The sequence below is a fragment of the Rhinolophus sinicus genome, chromosome 16 (genome assembly GCF_057876585.1).
Source record: "Rhinolophus sinicus isolate RSI-liver-muscle chromosome 16, RSI-T2T, whole genome shotgun sequence".
Taxonomy (NCBI): Eukaryota; Metazoa; Chordata; class Mammalia; order Chiroptera; family Rhinolophidae; genus Rhinolophus; species Rhinolophus sinicus.
In genome coordinates this window covers 104,207,528-104,233,243 of record NC_142516.1, presented here as the reverse complement: position 1 = coordinate 104,233,243, position 25,716 = coordinate 104,207,528, and the positions used below count along the sequence as shown (strand labels likewise).

At 34.5% G+C, this 25,716-nt stretch overlaps 1 protein-coding gene across 3 annotated transcripts in view; it reads right to left on the bottom strand.

Annotated features, from left to right (window-relative positions):
• RB1 (RB transcriptional corepressor 1) overlaps nt 1-25,716 on the bottom strand; it is a 157,110-nt gene that overhangs the window by 81,510 nt on the left and 49,884 nt on the right. For 2 of the 3 annotated variants that reach the window (XM_074329955.2, XM_019748050.3), the window contains exons 8-12: nt 23,846-23,988; nt 19,988-20,065; nt 17,658-17,767; nt 14,384-14,461; nt 7,960-8,047 (exon numbers count right to left, since the gene is read on the bottom strand). In XM_074329955.2, coding sequence (XP_074186056.2) covers nt 7,960-8,047; nt 14,384-14,461; nt 17,658-17,767; nt 19,988-20,065; nt 23,846-23,988 — 497 coding nt within the window. The remainder of the gene's footprint in view (nt 1-7,959; nt 8,048-14,383; nt 14,462-17,657; nt 17,768-19,987; nt 20,066-23,845; nt 23,989-25,716) is intronic. The other variant, XM_019748051.3, reaches the window with a different exon arrangement.

Genomic DNA, 25,716 nt, shown 5'->3' with positions numbered 1-25,716 from the left:
GCCTCTTGAAATCTCCCCTGGAATTTACAAAAAATTGAACAACTATAACTCCATGAAGGACTCCCTGCACAGCAGACAGGCAACACGAAGAGGCTCACTACCGAAATCATCTGAAGATGGGCAAAGTGCATGAATGGGTGAGGATGGAAGGGAGGAGTATGGAGACGGAGCCGCGCAGGCGCAGGACGCAGACCTAGCTCAGTGCTCCCAGCTCGCGCTGCATCCTGGAACTACCGCAGCTGCAGGAGAGGGAAGAACTCAGACTGCTAGGGGTCCGTTTATGGCCCACAGGGCTGAGGGGGCAGCATATAACACAGCTGAACCCAACGCTCAAGGCAGAGATCTCAGAGAAAAGACTGAGGGAAGAAGGCTGAAAACGGTGGTTTAAGCCCTCACTGCCAAGCAGAGAACGGAAGCCTTAGGCACTGAGACTAGCCGCCCCCTTCCTCCCCTCCCAGAGCTCGCCCTGCCCCCACCCGCCCAGTGCTAGAAGTGGAATAGTAGCAGTGTCAGAACAACACAATATTTGCAGTTCTGAGAACTGTGGTCCGCAGACACTGATTCGCAGCCCAGCTAGTTCCAGCAAAGGGGAGGGAGCTTTGGAAGCAGGACTGGCTGTGGTGGTGGTCGCCGCCATTGCTCTGGGCCACCTCTCACAACCCACTCCACTCCTGTTCACACCTATCTGGGGACAGATAGTAAACAGAGTTGCTGAAAAACATGGGCTCTGAATCTGGTGCATGAAGAGCTCTGGAACTTCAGAAGCTCTCCACATCCCTCCACAGAGGCAGCACCATATGACCCAGGGGAACTGTTCACAGAGGGGAAGCCCACCTTCCAGGGAATTCCCCCATTGTGGAGAAGCCAGAATACTGCAGAGAAAACATAACACTACAGTGTGAGAGAGAATAAAAGGCTGCAGTCAGAGAAAAAATAAAACATTCTACCAATACCTACTGGAAAACAAAACAAAGACCTCTTTCTATCAACCTGTTACAGAACTCACTCCTATAGATGCCTAGGAAGAGAAATAGTAAATCATTATATGCCATGAATAACAAAGGCAACAAGACAGCTCAGGAAGAAAATGAAAAGTCTCCAGAAAAGGAACAAAGATATGGAAATATGTGACTTAAATGACAGAGAATTCAAGATTGCAGTTCTTAAAAAACTAAACGGGATGCAAGAAAACACAGACAGGCAGTTTAATAAACTCAGAAACATAATCAAAGAACAAAATGAACATTTTCCCAACGAGATTGAAATTTTAAAAAAGAAACAAACAGTATTTCTGGAGATTAAGAACTCAATAAAAGAAATGTAGAATGAAATAGCCAGCTTAGGTAGTAGAGTTGACCAGATGGAGGAAAGAATCAGTGACATCAAAGATAGAAACCTGGAGATTATTCAGATGGAAGAAGAGAGAATTGAGACTTAAAAGAAATGAAAGAACTCTACAAGAACTTTCTGACTCCATCTGAAAGAGGAATATAAGAATAATGGGCATACCAGAAAGAGAAGAAAGAGAGAAGGGAACACAGAGTGTATTCAAACAAATAGTTGAGAACTTCCCAAACTTGTGGAAAGACCTGGATCCTCGAATCCAAGAAGCAAATAGAACACCTAATTACCTCAACCCCAACAGGCCTTCTCCAAGGCACAGTGTATTGAAGCTGTCTAAAATCAACGACAAAGAAAGAATCCTCAAGGCAGCCAGTGAAAAGAAGACGGTAACCTACAAAGGAAAGCCCATTAGATTATCATCAGATTTTTCAGCAGAAACTCTACAAGCCAGGAGGGAGTGGAACCAAGTATTCAAACTATTGAAAGAGAGAAATTATGAGCCAAGAATAATATATCCAGCAAAGATATCCTTTAGCTATGAAGGAGGAATAAAGACCTTTCCAGATATACAGAAGCTGAGGGATTTTTCTAACATACGACCTACACTACAAGAAATACTTAAGGAGTCTATTCAACCAGCATCAATAGGAATAATTTGTGGCAACCAAAACACAAAAGGGGGGAGAGTAAAGGCCTGAACAAGAATATGGGAATGGAGAAAGTAAGCATGCTGAAGAAAACGGAATACTGTAAATATCAAACTTTCTTTTACATAAATTTAATGGTAACAACTCAAAAAAAATCCAGAACTGAAATATATACTGTAATAAAAGAAGAAACAGAGGGAAAATCATAGAATACCACCTCACAGAAATAACAGACAACAGCAAAAAAGGCAAAGAAACAATGGACACACAGTTTTACCAGAAAACTAAAGATGGAATGATAGGAAATCCTCACATGTCGATAATCACCCTAACTGTAAATGGACTGAACTCACCAACAAAAAGGCACAGAGTAGCAGATTGGATCAAAAAACTAAACCCAACCATAAGCTGCCTCCAAGAGACGCATCTCAGCTACAAGAACAAACATAGACTCAAAGTGAAAGGATGGAAATTGACACTCCAAGCAAATGGTATCCAGAGAAAATCAGGTGTAGCCATACTGATATCGATGAAACAGACTAACAGGTAACAACAGACAAAGATGGACATTTCATAATGATAAAGGGGACTATACAACAAGAAGACATAACAGTCATCAATATTTATGCCCCCAATCAGGGAGCACCAAAATATACCAAGCAGCTACTAACAGAACTAAAGGAAGAAATTGACCAAAACACAATTATACTAGGGGACCTAAATACATCATTGATAGCTATGGCTAGATCATCTAAACAGAAAATAAATAAAGAAATAGGAGCCCTAAATGACACATTAGATGAAATGGACATAATTGACATTTATAGAGCACTTCATCCTAGAACACCAGACTATACATTTTTTCTAGTGTACATGGAACATTCTCAAGGATAGACCATATATTGGGACATAAAATCAGCCTCAGCAAATTTAAGAAGATTGAAATCATACCAAGCATATTCTCTGATCACAAGGCTTTGAAATTGGATATCAACAGCAAAAAGAAAACAGGAAAAACCACAAATACGTGGAGATTAAACAACATACTTTTAAAGAACAACCAGCTCAGGGAGTAATAAGAGGAGAGATCAAAAGATACATAGAAACAAATGAGAATGAAAATACATCCTACCAAAATTTTTCGGATGCAGGGAAAGCAGTTTTAAGAGGGAAATTTATATCATTACAGGCCTATCTCAAGACACAAGAAAAATCACAAACAAATAACCTCACGTTATAACTTAAGGAACTAGAAAAAGAACAAATGAAACCCAAGGTCAGCAGAAGAAAGGAAATAAAAATCAGAGTAAAAGTAAGTGAAATAGAGAACAAAAAGACAATAGAAAAGTAAATGTGACAAAGAGCTGATTCTTTGAAAAGATTAGTAAAATTGACAAACCCTTGGCTAGACTCACGAAGATAAAAAGAGAAAAGACACTAATAAACAAAATCAGAAATGAAAGAGGGGAAGTTATTATGGATGCCACAAAAATACAAAGGATCATCCAAGAATACTATCAATGACTATATGCCATGAAATTCAATAACCTAGAAGAAATGGACAAGTTCTTAGAAACATATAGCCTTCCTAGGCTGAACCATGAAGAATTGGAAAATCCAAATAGACCGATCATCAGTAAGGAAATTGAATCAGTCATTGGAAACCTTCCCAAAAGCAAAAGTCCGGGACCAGATGGGTTCAGTAGTGAATTCTATCAAGACTTCAAAGAGGATCTAATACCTGGCCTACTCAAACTCTTCCAAAAAATTGAATAAGAGACAATATTCCTAACTCATTTTATGGGGCCAACATTACCCTGATACCAAATCCTAGTAAGGATAACACAAAAGAAGAAAACTACAGACCAATATCTCTGATGAATACAGATGCAAAAATCCTAAACAAAACTCTAGCAAATCGAATACAACAATGCATTAAAAAGATTATCCATCACGACCAAGTGGGGTTCATCCCAGGGGCACAAGGATGGTTCAACATACGCAAATACATCAATGTGATACATCACATAAACAAAATAAAGGACAAAAATCATATGATTACATCAATTGATGCAGAAAAAGCATTTGAGAAGATACAACATCCATTTATGATTAAGACACTTAATAAAACAGGTATAGAAGGAAAATACTTTAACATAATAAAGGCCATATGACAAACCCTCAGCTTATATCATAATTAACAGTGATAAACTGAAGCCCTTTGCTCTACATTCAGACACATGACAGGGCTGTCCCCTATCACCTCTGCTTTTCAACATAGTAGTGGAAGTCCTCGCCAGAGCAATCAGGCAAGAGAAAGAAACAAAAGGCATCCAAATTGGGAATAAAGAAATTAAATTGTCCCTCTTTGCAGATGACATGATGCTATATATAGAAAACCCTAAAGACTCCACCAAAAAGCTATTAGAAACAATAAATGAATACAGTAATGTGGTAGGCTACAAAATCAATGTACAAAAGTCCATTGCATTCCTATATACTAACAATGAAATCTCACACAAAAATATTAAAAGAAACAATTCCTTTTGCAATTACAACAAAAAGAATAAAATACTTAGGAATAAACTTAACCAAAGATGTGAAAGACTTATATACTGAAAACTAAGACATTTTTAAAAGAAACTGAAGAAAACACAAAGAAATGGAAAGACTTTCCGTGCTCATGGATTGGAAGAATCAACACAGTTAAAATGGCCATATTACCCAAAGTAATATACAGATTTAATGCAATCCCCATCAAAACCCCAATGGCATTTTTTAAAGAAATAGAACAAAAAATCATCAGATTTGTATGGAACCACAAAAGACCCCAAATAGCCAAAGTAATCCTAAGAAAAAAGAACAATACTGGAGGTATCACACTTCCTGACTTTGGCTTGTACTACAGGGCTACAATAATCAAAACAGCATGGTATTGGCAGACAAACAGACGCACAGACTAATGGAACAGAATTGAGAACCCAGAAATAAAACCACACAAATATGGACACACACTTTTTGACAAAGAAGCAAATAACATACAATGGAGAAAAGACAGCCTCTTTAATAAATGGTGCTGGCAGAATTGGAAAGCCACATGCAAAAGAATGAAACTGGACTGCTATCTGTCACCATGTACCAAAATTAACTCAAAATGGATCAAAGACTTAAGCATAAGACCTGAAACAATAAACTACATAGAAGAAAACATAGGTACTAAACTTATGGACCTTGGGTGCAAAGAACATTTTATGAATTTGACTCCAAAGGCAAGGGAAGTAAAAGCTAAAATAAACAAATGAGACTATAGCAAACTTAAAAGCTTCTGCACAGCAAAAGAAACCATTGACAAAATAAAGAGGCAATCAACTGAATGGAAGAAGATTTTTGCAAACAGTACCTCCAATAAGGGGCTAATATGCAAAATATACAAGGAACTTAAAAACAACAAAACGAACAAACCAATTGAAAAACGGGCAGAGGACCTGAAGAGACATTTCTCCAAAGAGGACATACAAATGGCAAATAGACTTAAGAAAAAATGCTCAACATCACTAATCATCAGAGAAATGCAAATCAAAACCACAATGAGATATCACCTCACCAGGTTAGGATGGCTATCATCAACAAGACAAATAGTAACAAGTGTTGGAGAGGCTGTGGAGAAAAAGGAACCCTCGTACACTGTTGGTGGGAATGCAGACTGGTGCAGCCGCTATGGAAGGCAGTGTGGAGGTTCATCAAAAAATTACGAACAGAATTACCATATGACCCAGCAATCCCTCTCCTGGGTATATACCCAAAAAATCTGAAAACACTTATCCATAAAGACAAGTGTGCTGTAATGTTCACTGCAGCTTTATTTACAGTGGCCAAGACATGGAAACAACCAAAATGTCCTTCGATAGATGCATGCATAAAGAAGTTGTGGTATATATACACAATGGAATACTATTTGGTGGTAAGAAAAGATTAAATAGTACCATTTGTGACAACATGGATGGCTCTTGAGATTATAATGCTAAGCGAAATAAGTCAGACAGGAAAAGTAGAGAACTGTATGATTTCACTGATATGTGGTATATAAATTGAAAACAACAAAAGAACAAGACAAACAATTGAAAGAACAAAAACTCATAGGGATTGACAATAGTTTCAGGGTTACCAGGGGATAAGGGGGGGAGCGCGGCTCTAGAAGAGGGTAAACGGGGTCTAATATATGGTGAAGGAAAGAGAACTGACTCTGGGTGGTAAATACACAATGTGAGAGATAGATAATATATCACAGAATTGTGTACCTGAAATCTGTGTAACTTTACTACCAATCGTCGCCCTAATAAACTTTAATTTAAAGAAAAAAAAACAATATTAAAATTACTCTGATGGTAACCACTTTGAGCACCTCTTATAATTGCAGAAGTCAAACATGACTTGTATTCATCTTTTTTTAATCAGTATGTATGAAGTATCAGAATTTTAACACAGTTTTTTCCTTTCTTAAAATGTGTATACATGTTTTGGCACCCTCTGTAAATACACATATACATACGATTATATACACACACATACACACATAGTGGAATATTACTGAGCCATAAAAAGAAGGATATTTTGCCTTTGCAACAACATGCATGGACTTTAAGGACGTTATGCTAAGTGAAATAACTCAAACAGAGAAAGACAAATACTTTATGATCTTACTATATGCGGAATCTAAAAAAAAATAAAATAAAAAACAAAACAATAAGCTTATAGATACAGAGAAGAAATAGGTGGTTGCCAGAGGCAGGGGGTGGGCAAAATGGGTGAAGGAAGTTAAAGGTACAAACTTCTAGTTATAAAATTAGTAAGTCACGGAGATATAATGTACAGCATGTGACTATAGTTAACAACATTGCATTGCATATTTGAAAGTTGCTAAGAGAGTAATCTTAAAAGTCCCTATCTCAAGAAAAATAAAAATTGTAACAAAGTATGGTAACAGATGTTAACTATATTTATTATAGTGATCATTTTGCAGTACGTACAAATGTGAAATCATTATGTTGTATACTTGAATCTAACATAATGTTACATGTCAAGTATACCTTAATAAAAAATGAAACAATTAACAAAAAAAGAACACCATATATTCTTAGAAATTATCTTCAATTAAGAGTTATATTGAAATGTATGTTACTCCGAAAAAAATCAAATGATAAAAGTAAAATTAAGATTTGAGCATGGTATGATTTCCTAACTTAAATCTGTGCTTACAAAAAGTTTGAATTAGCTAAATAATTTAGCTATGTTTTCAGAAACACAAGATAAAGAAATGGTTACAAAAGAAATTTCAATATATGTATCATATGAGGTGGGGCTATACAACTTTAATAATTAAAATACATTACAAGATGATTATTAAAATGTATATTAAGATGTATTAAAATACTCTAATTCGTATTGTAGTCTATTAAAATATATCACAAACCAGATTCTTTTCAGCTATAACCAAAGATTGACTTTGTTTTATAATATTTATAAATGAAATACATTCAAAATATTATACATTAAAAAATACTCTTTCCAAAATATAGATTAGTAATTTTCTTTAAAATGTGAACAGCATCATTCAAAGTTTCAATTCTATAAAATCAGTAATTCTATCTTCCTGAAAAAAACAGCACACAAGTCTTAGAATGTGTCTGCAGTAGGAAAAAAAAAAAATCTCGGAAATGAGGTCTAAATTGCAAGAAAAAATGCTGAGCAAGGTAAATAGTAAACATGAGGAAATCTAAAAGTAACACTGTCTAAAAAAAAACAATACTACTAATAATATCTAATTTGGAGGGTTTAAAAAAGCAAGAAGAGAGACAATTATATGTTGGTTGGGAAGTGGGTATTTTAAAAATTACTCAGTATTTTAACTTCTAATTTCTCATTTCTTTGGCAAGATATTACAATAAATAATGTTTCACACGCGGCTTACATTAAAATAGGAAATCAGATTTTCTGATGGTTGATCGCTTGCTGAATTTAAGATCATCATTAATTGTTGGATAGTATTCATAACAGTCCTAGAGGAAAAAAAAATAGGAAGGAGCGTTAAGCAATGAAGGAAAAAAAGAAAAAATGAGGTGTATTTATTACACAAGTTAAAAGTATGTTCAAACTCACTGTCTCCAATTTATCTTTAAGAAGTTCTCTGAAATAAAACTACAAAACCCTTAGTGTACTATTGTTTAGGAATCACATTTTATTTGAATATTTAAGAAAGGATGGACTCATAATCAGTGAGTTTATAATTAAAGAACTGATATACTTATTTACTGCTAAAACTTTATATATCAATAAAACAATAAAACATTAATTGGTCAAACTAAAGACATTTTAAGGAGAAAACATAAACTGTCATCAAAATAGTAATCTTTTAAGAAAACACCACTATAATTAAATACTAAAAAATTTAAAATGAAGACTGAGTTATTTAGTAACTCAAGGAACCAAGCGACTCTCCTTTACAGAGACTTTCAAGAAGAAAGCATATACAATTTTAGAAGTCACCATTGTTAAAGCATAAAATTGACTCAATCTCTTAAGATCTCTTTAATTCTATAATATTATGGATGTGGGGGGTATATTAAATATTAATGTTCCAATTTTGGAGTAGCAGTAAGTATACTGCTACTGTAGGCACTACTTAATGATGCAAAGAACTGTAGAATATTTATGCCTGAAAGGGTCCTTAAATATTATTTAGTACACCAGGTTCAGTGCTCTCAGTCAAGCCTCTCTAAACTGATATCTACACTTTCTCACTTTTCAAATGTATTGCTTCTATAACTTGTACATTGCTTCTATAACTTAACTAATCTACTTAAATCACAATGACTAAAGCCAAAAATGACCCATTGCTAAACCAACGATCTTTCTCATTTGCTCTTTTTTGTTTGTTTCTCTTTTGGTTGTTTATTTTGTTCTTTAAATTCCATATATAAGCAAAATCACACTGCATCTGTCTTTCGCTGTCTGACACTGCACTCAGCAAAATACTCTTCAGGTCCATCCATGCTGCTACAGATGGCAAGAATCCACTCCCTTCCATGGCTGAGCAATATTCCATTGTATATACCATTTACCCCAAAATAAGATCTAGCCAGACCATCAGCTCTAATGCGGCTTTTAGAGCAAAAATTAATATAAGACCAGGGCTTATTTTAATATAAGACTGGGTATAATGTAATACCGGTCTTATATTAATTTTTGCTCCAAAAGACACATTAGAGCTGATGGTCCAGTTAAGTCTTATTTTTGGAGAAATATGGTATGTACCATCTCCTCTTTATCCATTCATCCTTTGATGGACACCCAGGCTGCCTCCACATCTTGGCCACTGTAAACAATGCTGTAATGAACATAGAGATGCACATGTCCCCTCAAAGTAGCGTTTTGCATTTCTTCAAATAAATATCCAGAAGTGGGATTACTGGGTCTTACTTTGTCTTGTTATAGCCTTTATTTTAAAGTTTATTTTGTCTGATATCAGTACTGCTGCCATAGCTTTTTTGTTTCCATTTCATGAAATATCTTTTTCTATTCCTTTACTTTCAGTCTGTGTGTGTCTTTCAATCTGAAGTGAGTCTCTTCTAGGCAGCATATGTAAGGGTTTTGTTTTCTTATCCACTCAGCCACACTGTCTTTTAATTGGAGCATTTAATCCATTTACTATGAAAGCAACTATTGATAGTTATGTATTTATTGCCATTTTATTATTCATATTTTGACATATATATATTTAATTCTTCTCTTAAAAAAGTCCCTTTAGAATTTCTTGTAATTCTGGTTTGGTGCTGATGAACTCCTTTAGCTTTTTCTTATCTGGGAAGCTCTTTATCTGTCCTTCGATTCTAAATGATAGCTTTGCTGTGTAATCTTGTTTGTAGGTCCTTGCCTTTCACCACTTTGAATATTTCCTGTCAGTCCCTTCTGGCCTGCAAAGTTGCAGAAATCAGCTGACAGTTTTATGGGACCTCTCTTGTAGGTAAGGAACTGCTTTTCTCTTGATGCTTTTAAGATTCTCTCTTTGTCTTTACCTGTTGGCATTTTAATTATGATGTGTCTTGGTGTGGGCCTCTTTGGGTTCATCTTGTTTGGGACTCTCTGCACTTCCTGGGCTCATATATCTCCTTCACCAGGTTAGGGAAGCTTTTTGTCATTACTTCTTCAAATAGGTTTTGTTGTTGGTGGTGGTGTTTTTTTTCTTTAAACTTTTATTTAAGTGTGTTTTTCCAGGACCCATCAGCTCCAAGTCAAGTAGTGTTTCAATCTAGTTGCAGCTCACAGTGGCCCATGTGGGGATCGAACCAGCAACTTTGTTGTTAAGAGCACCGCACTCTAACCAACTGAGCTAACCAACCACCCCTTCAAATAGGTTTTCAACTCCTTGCTCTTTCTCTTCTCTTTCTGGTACCCCTATGAAGCCAATGTTGATATGTTTAGTGGTGTCCCAGAGGCCCCTTAAATTCTTTTTTTTTTTTTTTGGATTCTTTTTTCTTTCTGCTGTTCTGGTTGGGTGTTTAATGCTACCTTATCTTCTAAATTGCTGATTCAGTTCTCTGCTTCATCTAATCTACTGTTGATTCCCTCTACTATATTCTTTGTTATTGTATTCTGTTTCTTTTTTGTTTTCTCCCTCCATTTTCATGTTTCCTATCTCTTTATTGAAGTTCTCCCTGAGATTATTGATCATCCTTATAACCAGTGTTTGGAACTCTGCATGGGATAGACTGCTTGTCTCCATTTTGTTTAGTTCTTTTTCTGGAGCCTTGCTCTGCTCTTTTATTTGGAACATGTTTCTTTGTCTCCCCATTATGGCTGCCTCCCTGTGTTTGTTTCTATGTATTAGGTAGGGCTGTTATGTCTCTTTTTAGTAGCATGGCCTTAGTAAGTGTTCTGTAGAGCTCAGTGGCACAGTCTTCTTGGTCACCTGAGCTGGGTAATCCAGGTGTGTCCTTTGTGTGGATTGTGTGTGCACTTCTGTTGTAGTTGAGCCTTGGTTGCTGTCTGCATACCAATGGAAGGGACTGACCCTTGGGCTGATTGGTTGCGAGAACTGGTTGTGACTACAGTGGAGGAGCTGTAGTGCAGGGGCTGACCCTACAGAGCAGGATTTGCTCTAGCAGGGCTCTGGTGCCTGCCCAGTCTGCACTCTGAGTGTGTTGTTCCTGTAGGTGGCTGCGTCTGAAGCTGACCACCAGGCATGCCAGCCTATGAGCCTTCTGGGAGGGACCCCACCACAGTCCAAGTTCAGCTGCAGTCTGTGACCTGCCCAGGGCCACCTGGCATGAGCCACAAAGCAATCCACAGATGGCTACTGCTCGCACTGGGCATGAAGGTACCTTGAGAGGCCAAAATGCAAACTGATGCTGGCTGTCGCTGGTGCTGCACTCAGGGCTGCTCAACCAGAGGTATGGGACATGCCAAGGCCAGATGCTGCTTGTTTGGGTTTTGTGAACCTTTGTGGATTTTAGAAAGGTCTGCAGCATGAGCCAAGACAAGCCATTTATATGGAAAAGCCACTGGAAGCAACTTGGGGGGTGGGGGCAGAGGCCTGAAAGTTGGGTGGGGCTGGGTCTCAGAGAATCAAAGCAAAGGAACAGTGTTAGCCATGTTGATGGAGACTCAGATATGGCATCTCCCTGTGTCTGCACACTGGGAGCGGGGAGGGTTCTACAAAGATACAATGGCTTCTACCAGCTCCTCCATCTGGGAGAAAGGTGCCCCTCCAGCCGTCGTCCTGCAGCCAGACAATTCAGTTCCTCCCCATAAATCCCTGGTGCCTTTCAAGCTGTTGCCCCAACACTGGAGCTCAGAGCCAATGAGTCCATCAGTAAGTCCATGCACAGGCTCTTTAAGAGGAGCGCCTGGTAATGCAGCTGCCTTCGTCTTACTCAGCCACAATCTTCGCTGGTTTTCACAGCCAGAAGTTATGGGGACTTCTCTCCCCAGCACTAGAACCTTGGGCTGGGGAGCCTAGTGTGGGGCTGGGACCCCCTGCTCCTCCAGGGGGACCCCTGCAACTGACATATTCTCCTGATTTTTAAAGGTCACAACTGGGTGTGGATCTAGCTCATTCTGTGACTCCACCCCTTCTACCAGTCTCAAGGTAGTTTTTCTGTATGTCCTTAGTTGTAGGGCTTTGGTTCAACAGGATTTCAGGTGATTCTCAATGATGGTTGTTCTGTATTTCAGTTGTAATTTTGATGTGGTCGTGAGAGGAGTGAGCACATTGTTTACCTACTCCCCCATCTTGACCAAATCTCTCTTTCTCATTTGTTCTTATACTTGACTTCCTTGAAGCATTTGACACTCTTAAACACTTTCTCTTTGTTGAAACTTCCTCCCCTCCTTTGGCTTTTTTGCCTTCACTCTTTGAGCTTCCAATCACACCTCTCATTCTCTTTAATCTAACTTTTATGTAGTTAAATTAAATGCCAGCATTCTTTAGGGTTCAGCCCTTAGCTATCCATTCTTGTCATTATACGCCCTCACTTCAAGCAAGTTGGTGTATTTTGATGGTTTTAACTCTCCCTGATCATTCCCAAATCTATACGATCTTTATATCCTATTACTTACCTCACATCTTCTTCATATCCATAAATGCTTTAAGAATAATATTCTAAATATGAATTCATCAAACATTTGCCAAACCTTTTCTTGCTCCTTCCTTCCCACTGCCTAACTCTTAGTTCACATCTTTAGCATCTCTCAACTGAATTACTGCAATATAGCAGTCCAGAGATTCTTACTCACTATGTCTATGGTAATAAGGTCTGGGCATATGTACTTTGAAAAAAACTGCTCAGGTTATTTTAATGTGTACCCCTGGTTAAGAACCATTGTGACATATGACAGGTCTCTCTATTTTTCACCATGCTCTCCTCCATCCCTTCACAAACTACTATCATGTAATCTTTCAAAAATCATGTCTTATTTTATCATTACCCCTGCTTAACACTCATTTATATCAACAGGCTATATTGTGCACAAGCTAAAGACAAAACTTAAGCGTGTGGCAATACAAGGCCCTTCATAATCTAATACAGAGCTGCTAACAGTTCCCTAGACACATTGTGTTGTTTCCTACTTTCATGCCTTTGTACATGCTATTCCCACCCACTAAAATGCCAGTCTCCTGTGACAATATTCAGTTCATACACCACTTCATAAAATCCCTTCTGTGCCATCTCATTAACTTGTCTTAGGTTTATTACTCTACTTATAAAACATGTATATTTATTTGTATACATAGTCATTTGAAAAATATTACTGATTGCCTATTATGTACCACATATTATCCTCAGTCCTAATTATTAAATGGTGAACAGTAAGTCACGGTCCATGTGGTATACAACTTAAAGACCATTATGGATTTGGCAAAAACAAGCAAACACACAAATGATTTTATAATTACAAATTGTGACACACTGTGAAGAAATTTATGAAGATGCTATGAGAAATAAAATATTTCAGAGAGATATAAATCTTTAAAAAAAGTAGTATTTGTGCTGAACCTAACAGAAGAGCAGCAATTGGTGATGCATGGAAAGAAGAGAGGGAAGTTTCAAGAAGAGCGAAAAACAAGTGCGAAGGTCCTCAAGTACAAAAGAAGAGCTTGGAGAGTTCAGGAATCTGACTAGCACATAATGAACGGGAAAACAAGATGAGGTTGGTGAGGCAACAGAAGCTATGAGTAGATCATATAAGGTCTTGTAGGCACTACTAAGAAATTTGCATTGTATTTCAATTGAATGGGAAGCAATCAAAACGTTTAACAGCAGGGTGAACATGACCTGACTACATTTCTAGAATATTATTCTGGGGGCTTTCTGAAGAATAGAGATAGTGGTGGGGAGAAAGAAACAGATGAAAGTCAAGCAGCGAGATCAGTTAGTAGCCTACTGCAAAAAATCTAAGAGAAAGAGAAAGATATTTCAGACAAGGGTGGAGAGAGTAGAAATGGAGAACAGTAGATGGACTCAGTAAATATTTAGGAGAAAAATTCAACAAGACTTATTAACAGATTGGATGTGGGAAGTAAGTGAGAAAAAGGACATAAAAATAGTTCTAATCCCTCTAGGCTGTATGCAGACCAAATGGTGATACTTTTTTTTTCTATTTACCGAAATAGAACGCACCTCATTCTAGGTTATATTCCTTAATGATAGAGAAAACTAGATCTAATAATCATATCCTTAGCAACTAGCAAAATACCTGGAATGCAAAGAGCACTCAATGTACATTTCTGGCATGTATATAGAAATATATAATGAAACAAATAAAAAAGAACCCAAAGCCCTATAACACAGTGAATTAACAATTATAATGACATTCAAAAGTAAGACAATTCATACCTAACTGGAGTCTGTTGAAGAATCACATTCAGCTCTTCATCAGGGTTATTTTTTTGTGGTGTTCTCTGCATTTCAAAACTAAATAATAATAAGCAAAGTCATTCAGACTGAACATTTACACTTAACAAAATTATATGTATTTTTACCATTGTTTTTAAGTCGGGTTTCTTTCCATTAGGTTTATGACAAACAGGTACACCGATCACTAAGAATTTTTTTGAACGTGAATGTTGGATGTTTTCTCGACAAAGTTAGATGTTTATTACTAATGATTATTACTAATCAAGTTGTTCGGTATCCAAAAATATCAAAGCTCAAGATTTCCAATCATTATGCCTTCCAAAAACTTAACTTTGACTTAAATAAAATTAGAAGTATTTCACTTGTGTTTAACTTCCAAATTACACATTTTTTTTCAGTTACATATTAAAATACTGCTGCTAAAAGACATAATATTAACCATATTTATGGTCATTCAAAAACTTTTGTAATTACTCTCAACCATTCGTATTTTAGGATTTTATAAGACAATTCAAGAGAGTACACTTTTATATCAATTTAAAAAAAAGAAAAATGAACCAGGCAAGTAATAGCAGGTGAGAGGCTGAAAAATGACAGAGACCACACAACTTAAGTAAATGAATTACAGTTGACCCTTGAACAAGGTAGGTTGTTCACTTACGAACTCATGGACCCATGCAGTTCAAACCTGTGTTACTCAAGCATCAACTGGAATTTCAATCCACAAGTAGGAATCTGCATAGGCAAAGGGCTGACTTAAGTTGTATATGGATTTTGACTGCACAGGCGGTTGGCGCCCCTAACTCCTGCATTGTTCAAGGGTCAACTGTACTCCAACAATTTTATTCTGGTGCTCATTTTAAAAATTACATTTATCTAAATGAGAAAAAATAGTTGATATGGAGAACAATTCACATTAAATCTCTATCTGAGAGACAAAAACGGTGTTACAATGATAAAGGGGTCAATCCAACAAAAGGATATAACATTTCTAACATTTGGAAATATTTATGCATCCAACATAGGAGCACCTAAATATATAAAGCAAATATTAACAGACGTGAAAGGAGAAATAGATAGTAATACAATAATAGTGGGAAAGTCACCTACTATTATTCCACTAATACCCCCACTTATATCAATAGATAGATCATTCAGACAGAATCAATAAGGAAACACTGGCCTTAACTGACACATTTGACCAGATGGATTTAACAGATACTTAAACAACATTCCATCCAAAACAACAGCACACATTCTTCTAAGTGTACAATGAACATTTTCCAAGACAGATTATATGTTAGGCCACAAGACAAGTCTTAATAAATTTAAGAGATTAAAATCATATCAAACATCTCTTCTGACCACAATGGTATAAAACTAAAAACTAATTACATGAAGAAAACTGGAAAATTCACAAATATATGGAGATTAAACAATATGCTACTAAACAACCAACAGGTCAAAGAAGAAATCAAGAGAGAAAGATAAAAATACATTGAGGAAAAAAGATGAAAATGTAACACACCAAAGTTTATGAAATGCAGCAAAAGCAGTTCTAAGATGAAAATGCATAGCAATAATGCCTACGTTAAGTAAAAAGAAAAGTCTCAAATAAACAACATAACTTCATATCTCAAAGTAATAAAAAAAGAACAAACAAAGCCCATAGATTGTAAAAGCAAAAAAATAAAGATCAGAGCAGAAATAAATTGAGACTAAAAAAAAAACACAATAGAAAATATCAATGAAATTAAGAGCTTATTCTTTAAAAATATAAACAAAATTAACAAACCTTTACCTAAAATTCAACAAGAAAAAGAGATCACTCAAATAAGTAAAATCAGATATAAAAGGAGATGTTGCAACTAATACCACAAAAATACAAAAAGTCCTAAGACTACTATGAACAATTATACACCAAAATTGGACAATCTAGCACAAATAGATTCCTAGAAATATACAATCTACCAAGACTGAATCATAATGAAACAGAAAATCTGAACAGACCCATTACTACTATGGAGATTAAACCAGTAATCAAAAATATCCCAACAACAAAAGTCCAAGACCCTTTGGCTTTACCGGTGAATTCTACCAAATTTTCAAAGGAGAATCAATACCAATCCTTCTCAAACTCTTCTTAAAAAGTAGAAGAGGAATGAACTCTTTCAAAAGCCATTTTATGAGGCCAGCATTACCCTAATACCAAAACAAGACAAGGATGCCAGAAGAAAAGAAAATTTCAGGCCAACATCCCTGATGAACACAGTTGCAAAAATCCTCAACAACATATTAGCAAACCAGATTCAACAATACATTAAAAGAATCAAACACCATGATCAAGTTGGAGAATGCAAAGAGTATGATGTTGGCTGTGGTCCTGTCATGTATGACCTTTATTATGTTGAGGTACATTTCCTCAATACTTGCTCTGTTGAGAATTATTATGATAAGTGGATGTTGAATTTTGTCAAACGCTTTTTCTACATCTATTGAAATGATTATATGATTTTTTCCTTCATTTTGTATTCTTTTTAATTTAAAAAAATAAAAAGAACCATATATTTAATTAGCTGTTCAACATCTTCATTTTCTACTTTTCTAACTTTGGTTTGATTGCTTTCTTATACATACAGACTTATTCTATGCAAGTTCTATGAAAAGTATTCAACCCCATAAATTGAACTGGGAACTAAGTAGCTAGCATTTTTCTATTACTTTACTATTTGCAAAGTGCTTTCATCAATATACATTACATATATTAATAGTACTCTTACACTAAATGCTTGCATTTTACAGATCAGGAAACTAAGACTCTGAGATAAAGTGAAAATTCAACTACATTCCAAAATAGATGAAGGAAATAAAAGATTCCTTCTCTGCCTTGACTTGGTTGGAGAAATTACTTTAATAAAGATATTAAAAAATCAATACAAGCCTGTATATATGAGAAGCCAAATTAATGTTCATATAGACAATATAAATAACATTTTTCACTTATTTTAATAAAAAGTAGAATAGATTTTCAATCAACGTTAAGATACTGTATTGTAAAAAAAAGTCTCTTTGTTAATAAATTATATACTTGGAATATTGTTTATCTTATTATTTTTATATAAAGGCATATAAATTTAATATAAATGTTATTTAAAGGTTACTAAGTTAAATAAAAACCTAGTGAGCCTACCTATATCGAAATTGACCTATAGCAAAAGCGTATCAGAAAATAAAAACATATTATGTACAATACCTGTCTGTAGAATCAGCCTGAAGAGTTTTATCATGATCCAGAAATAATCTTGCATCTAGATCTTTGTTTTTAAGGTAAATTTCTTCATATTGTTTAGAGAGACTTTCCACCTCAAAAAAAAAAATACTGATTATTATCCTTTAATGTCATTACATCTGTCAGTACACAGAAGTACAATTTAATTAAAAAATTTTTGCACAATATACACTTAATTTTACAACACACTGAATTCACATGCAATGTAAATAAGGTGTATGTGCACGTGAAGTAAAGAAAATTGCAACTTTTTCTACTCTAATTTTAAACGTATTGTATATATTCACCCCATTCATTAGTTTTAGGTAGACAAGAATCACCAATGACACAAAACAATACAGTGATGAAAGGGTAAGATAAAAACAGGTATTATTATAACCACTTAATTGTCAAGATCCTCCAGACATCCCATGCATTTCTCACTTTCAATCTTCTACTATGCTTATCAATATAAAATATTTTTCAAACATTGTAACAAATCCTCTTAATTATATATTCTGCTTATCTTTCCTAAATCCTTTGGTTCACTCTATCTCCCTTCAGTTTAGTATCTTAGGCAAGAACATTAGCTCAATTAATTAGCCCAATTAACACACTTGCATGATTTATTCCCAGTCTTAGATACTTTTTCAATTGCTAGAATCTGTAAATCTTTTGTGAGTTCTGCTTCATAATTTCGAATCATAATTTAAAGGCCAATGCCCAATAGACAACTATTTGGCATGCCTTCTACTATGACTTTTAACGCGAAAGTGTTTCCAATCTAAGGGAACTAAAATTGCTTTCTAAAAGGAGTGCGCAAAGAAATCCAGTTATATGTAAACTTTTTGTTTGCATAAATGTTTTAGGTAGACTAGCCATTCATGTTTAAGTTTACTGTTACTGCCCTAGCTTAGTGAGGCAATAATTATCAATCATTTATTGATTGACAGCTATTAATATTACATGCAAAATACTGGGGAAAATGTTAAGTTTGTCTTAAGATTTCTATTAAAACTGTAATCCTTTCTAGGAGAAGAAAAATTAGTACGAGTATCCAACATTCTTTAGAGTTGGGAATAGCATATTCTTAGTATATAAACTGGTAACAAGACTCAGGAATACAACACTTGGCCCCTTCTTGCCTCTCTAATACCTTTTCTGCCCTGTATCCCAATCTTAACAAATTAGTTGGAGTTCACTGAACATACCATACTATCACATGTCACTGTGCCTTTGAATCTATAATTTCCAACCCCTGGAAATGCCATTTTTCATAAAGCTTTACTCAGCTCAGAAATGACATCACCTCCAATCAATTTTCCACAAACCCTATCTGCCCCTCTTTGGATTAGATTGCTCCCCTCCAAGATATCACAACTCCCTGTGTATACTTCTATTAGACTGGTAGAATCCCATAACGTTCTAGCTCTTTGTCTCGCTCACTAGCACCTTAATGACAGCAACTGTGAGCTAAATGTCTGTATCAATGATATCTAGTACAATGCCTGGCACATATTAAGTACTTAATAAATAGTTGTTGAATGAATAAGTTAATGAATTCAAGGACTAGTTACCAATTCTGGTCACAGAATTAGCAGTTTAGCTATCTGATTTCAGGTCTTTTGGTCTTGGTGACTAATGCCTGGTGCTTCTAAAACATTGTTTTATCACTGAGTATTCATTCATCATTTATCTAAAGCATCCTTTCCTCCACATTATTTTACCTTACCACATTAAGTGCTCAGTTGTTCTGTTCTCATTGAAGAGCAAGACATTTGAGGCAAAATGTGAAAAGAAACGGATGGATGGCACACCACTAAGGTAAAACATTTCTGCAATATAATCATAGTAATTTCAACGGAATTTATTTTCATTTAAGTAGCTTTTAAAAATACTCAAAAGAGATGCTCTGCAATACAGTAATGCCAATAATGTTGATGGCATTAATCATGGATCCTATGCATAAGGATGCATAGCAAAGCAAATCAGAGGCAAATTTGATTGTGCATATTTAGTTATATTTATTCAATGGAATTTAGAAATTCAAAAGTCTAGTTGGATTTTTGAAAACTTTCAGTGCAAATCAATTTCTAGTGCAAATTACAAATGTTGCTTATTTATTCAAGTATATATTCAAAAGGTTTTTCTGTTACTATATAAAGTTAGTTCACTATAATTTTACTTAGATTCCTTTCCTTAAGCAAAAAATATTTAATATACAGTTAAGTCATCTTAAGAAATTTAGATAACTATTCCTCCCTCCCAAAAGTCCTAAAACACATTAACATTTTATTAAGTTTCTTTCATATTACCTCTGGAAGTCCATTAGAAGCTATAATTCCAAGAGAATTCATAAAAGGTATAAAATTTTTGAAATAAACATTTTTCACCTGAAAAAGATAAAGTTACAACATGACCATTAATTTTTTAAAAAATTAATTTCTGTCACTATTAACACTAGAATGAAAGTGTTAACTGACATTTTGATCAATGACTTACAGACAACCAAGTGGGATATTTATAATTAATTCAATTATTTACTTCTAAATTTATGTGAGGCAGCTTTCAGGTTCTAAAATGGAGGTGGAGTGAGGAATTATTAATGAAGTGGGATTTATAAGAAAACTCACTGAAACCAACTTCACTATTCCACATTTAACAAATGATGAAAGGATGGGAGGCTCAAAAAATTAAGCAACTTGACCAAAGTTACAAAGCTATGAAGTGGCAGAGCTGGAATTTAAATGCAATCTGCCTATCATCAAAGCCAAGACTCTTTTCACTTCTTTACACTGCTTCTGATTTCTCCCCAAAGTACATTTTAGGCCACTTCATACACATCATTTGATACCTAACTTAGGGAATATCAAGTCAATTATTTTAGCATAAATTTAGGAAAATAACATGGTTTTATAATAAAATAATTTCACACACAAAAATAAAACCCAACAATTCAACTTGAAACCAAATGAAAGTGTTGTGTGGAACTATGCAATTTCATGAAAATGCACCCTGCATTTAACAAGGAAAATAAAGACTGTACTCAGAAAACCTGGAGTTATATTCCTGACTATTCTACACTTGCAATATGCTGCGGAATTTTAAACAACTTACTTTCCTTCATTTAACTTCCTTTTATAACTTTGGAGTCTACATTTACTAAGATGGAAATAACTTAGTATCAGTTCCTATCTTCTACTACACAAACAAGTTATTAAGAATTAACCTTCCGTAATTCCCACTTAATTTAAATATTTATAAGGTGGGTGGTTCTAGTTAACCAATTAGTATGACTAGCCAGTAATTGTAGAACCATAAACATAACTAACCCATAGTTATATAACCATAAATATTATGTGAAATAATAAAGTGTCAATTAATATCAATTACCACCAAAGCTTTTAATCAAATATACTTTGAAAATCATTACTATAATAATTCTAAATTATAACAAAGAATAAAAATTAAAAGTAAAAAAATGATTTATTTGTGATTTAAAAAAATGAAACTACAAGTAGTTTTGAAATTCAGATAATTAACTAGGAATTAGAAAACACATTCCTATTCATTATCTTGAGGGTCTGAGCAAAAAACATATTTCAACTACATTTGTCAGCTTATTAGCGAAGTTAATTTGTGATTCTAGAAGAGTACACATACACACACACACACACACACACACACCCCACACCTACACACAAAGTTGATACATCTATATATGTCTATATCCATAAGCCACAGTGCTCAAATCCAGATTGTCTTGATAAATCATTCCAACACTTTTTAAACTAGATTTTGAGATCATACCCCTAATTTATTTCCATAGTTCACAGAGAAATTTCAAAGATGCAACAATTCATACATCTATCTGGTGGTAGTGAATTGTGGATAATGTAACAACCTATGAGAGAAATAGCATGGTACAGAGACAGGAGCACTGGTAGCCATGTCCTCAAGTCTACACTCTGTTAGTAATTAGTTGTCAGTCTCTGGAAGTTTATTTACTCATTACTAAGAGGAGGCAGAATATACTATCCGTAAGATTCCTTCCAATGCCAACATTCCAGAGTCTATGCAAGATAAGCAATTCCTGGATAATCATGTGTATTCTCTACCAGCCATTAATATCTTATGTAATATTTAGAAGAAGAAGAATTATCGAAGGCTGAACGGAAATTTAATATTGGTATCACTTATCACTAAACCAAAACACTAGCAGGGTATTTTTCTTAGCAGGGTATTTTAAAACATTAAATTAGTAACCACAGAGAAATAAAAGAACAAATAAATTTGAAAACTATTGCATTAACGATTTACATTTCATTGATTCCAGAATGAGGGAGCAACTCTCTAAAATCAAAGTAAGTGAATATGAAAATTACTTTTCCACTGTGTATATATACTACAATTTCTTTATCCAAGCGACAACATGGATGGATCTTGAGATTATTATGCTAAGTGAAATAAGAGACAGAAAAAGTCAAGAACCATATGACTTCACTGATATGTGGTATATAAAACTGAAAGCAACAAAGGAACAAGACAAACAAAGAAACGAAAACTCACAGACACAGACAATAGTTCAGTAGTTACCAGAGGGTAAGGGGGGAGGGAGGATAGTAGAAGAGGGTACTGGGGGTCAAATATATGGTGATGGAAGAAGAACTGACTCTGGGTGGTGAACACACAACATGATATATAGATGATATATTACAGAATTGTACACTTGAAACCTATGTAATTTTACTAACCATTGTCACCCCAATAAATTTTAATTAAAAAAAGAAAATTTTTTTCGAAACATTTGCTATTGCAAAAGAGTTGGCACTAGGCAAGAATATACAATGGGGTAAAGACATTCTATTCAATAAATGGTGTTGGGAACATTGGACAGAAAAAAGAAACTGGACCACCTTCTTATACTATATAGAAGGATAAACTCAAAATGAATTAAAGACTTAAATGTACAACCCAAAACTCCTAGAAGAAAACATAGGCGGTAATCTTTCTGACTCTGCTCTTAGCTGTATTTTTTCAGATATATCTCCTCGGGCAAATTAAATGTAAGGAAAAATAAACAAATGGGACTACATCAAACTAAAAAGTTTTTGCACAGCAAAGGAAATCATCAACAAAACCAAAAGACAACCTACTGAATGGGAAAAGTTGATACATGTGATGATACATCTAATAAGGGGTGAATATCCAAAATGTACAAAGAACTCATACAATTCAATACACACAAAAAAAACCCAAACAATCCAATTAAAAAATGGGCAGAGGACTTGCATAGACATTTCTCCAAAGAAGACATACAGATGGCCAAAAGTCTTATGAAAAGACGCTCAATGTCACTAATCATCAGAGAAATGCAAATTAAAACCACAATGAGATATCATCTCACACCTGTCAGAATGTCCATCATCAATAAATCAACAAACATCAAGTGTTGATGAGGATGTGGAAAAAAGGGAACCCTTGTGCACTATTGGTGGGATTGCAAATTGGTACAGCCACTATGGAAAACAGTATAGAGGTTCCTTAAAAAATAAAAAATAGAACTACCTTATGATCCAGCAATTCCATTTCTGGGTATTTATCCACAGAAATGCAAAAACACTAATTCTAAAAAATACAAGCACCCCTATGTTCACTGCAGTGCTATTTACAATAGCGAAGATATGGAAGCAACCCAAGGGCCTATCAATAGGCAACTGGATAAAAAAGATGTGGTACATGTATTTTGTGTAGAATACTACTCGACTATAAAAAATAATGAAATCTTACCATTTGCCACAACATAGATTGACCTAGAGAGTTTTATGCTAAGTGAAGTAAGTCTGAGAAAGACAAATACCATATGATGTCACTTATATGTGTAATCTAAAGAACAAAACAAACAGACTCATAGATACAGAGAACAAACTGATGGTTGCCAGAGGGGAGGGATTTGGGGAGTTGGGTGAAAAAGGTGAAGGGATTAAGAAGTACAAATTGGTAGTTACAAAATAGTCATGGGGGTGTCAAGTACAGCATAGGGAATATAGTTAAAAACAGAGTTGCACTAATTAGGAAAAGCAAGCTCATTAACAAAAGTAATATATACTGTTAGGAAGAACTTATGTCTAAATCTACTTTAACTATTTAAAAAAATCATGAAGTTAAATTACCTCATCTATATTACATTCATGTTCTTTACAGAGAACTTCAATAATTCTTGTATCATTTTCTAGTTGTTTTGCTATCCGTGCACTCCTGTTCTGACCTCGCCTTGGTGTTCGAGGTGAACCATTAATAGGTATTACAGCTGTTTCTGTAAAAATGGTAAATTAGATAAGAACAATTGCAAATTCCACTGTATAAAATAATGAAGTATTCTAATTATAACTATGTTGGTCGGAAATAATCTTGGTAACATTATGCTACTTTTATCTATTAGGCTTCATTAAAAGCTAACAGTTTCATCTATTTATTGAATATCTATTATAAGTTATATATTGCTAATAGTTTTTGCCATCCTTAGTCTCTTCGGCCCTCAAACAACCCAAAAAGAAACTGTAAAATACTTAAAGCCCCATAGACAAATATGAAAAAGGCAAGGAAAATGGCCAGTTTATAAAGTAATTCTAAGTGTATCCTCCTTAGTCTGCAGGGGGAAAAAAAATATTTTCTATCTTAAAGTGTCTTAAAAATTTTAAGTACATATTTTGGATTCAACTTTTACAGTATAAAAATAAATAAATTTTAAAAGTTTTAGAAAATTCCACAGTAAATTATGATGCTTTTAAAAGTATATAAATATAATAATGGAATAATAAACTGTGATTAAAAAAAAAAAATCCCCTGTATTATTTGAGTAGTCCCAATTCAAACTGAATGCAGATTCAGCTATTAAAGAGATTGCAGATAACTAGGTATAAAAAGTATTATCTGTCTCTAGGCCCAACCAAGAATTTACAAGAAACTGAGAGGAAAAAGGAACATGTTAAACTGTACTATAGGATGAAATCAGTAAAAATTAAATCATGGGAAACTCAATAGGACAAACCACCTAATTATTTAATAAACAAATTGAAAGAAAAAAAGAGAAAAATAGATGGAGGTGGAACTTTTAAAAAAGTCTTAAAAGCATATCAACCAATCACAAAGTATGGGTCTTATTTAGATTCTGATTTAGTCAACCTATAAAAAAATACTTAATTACATTTATAAGACAATCGAAAATATGAACACTTACTAAATATTTGGTGGTATTAAGGAATCACTACTAACTGATTTTTAGGTGTGATAATGGTACTGTCATTATGCTTTTTAAAAAAACTATCAGCGATACATACTAAAGTTTATAAGGATGCAACTATGCAAAAATGTGTTTCAAAATAACATAGCTGGTGGAACTGCACAGTAGATGGGGCTACAGGTTGATAAGTTATAAGTTGAAGGTAGGTGATAAAAATACATGGAGGCTTATTATACTACTGTCTATTTCTGTATTAATTTGAAAATTTCCACAATAAAAAATTAAAGTGTATCATACTCAGTCAATTCAACACCTCATCCTTTCTTTTTAACATAGCTCTTACAGAACTAAATGTACATTTGAATTATCCAAAAGCAAAGCTTGTCAACCTAAAGTAACATCCCACATCAACTTATTAAAGTTATAAAACTGAAAAACATGAGAAAAATTTGTATCAAGAAAATTTTTAAATATTCAAAAAATTTTGAAATATATGTTTTCTATTTTTCCTCCCTGTTTTGCATGTGGTTTCTGCTAAAATGAGTTTGCCTTTTCTATCAAACCACATTCAACACATTTTCAAAATTCTGCTCCAGACTTCATTTTTCCATGAAGTTATTGTTCAAAGATTAATTAGGCTTCAGTTTTTCAGCCACTTCAACAACACTTTGGGACTTCCATGTTTTGATCTGTTCTGTATTATTTTTAGTATTATTAATACTTTCATCATTTTAGGAGCCAAGGAATCAGTTCAGCCTTAGTTTACATTTTTCTATAGTGTAAGTGATTTTGAAATCCTAC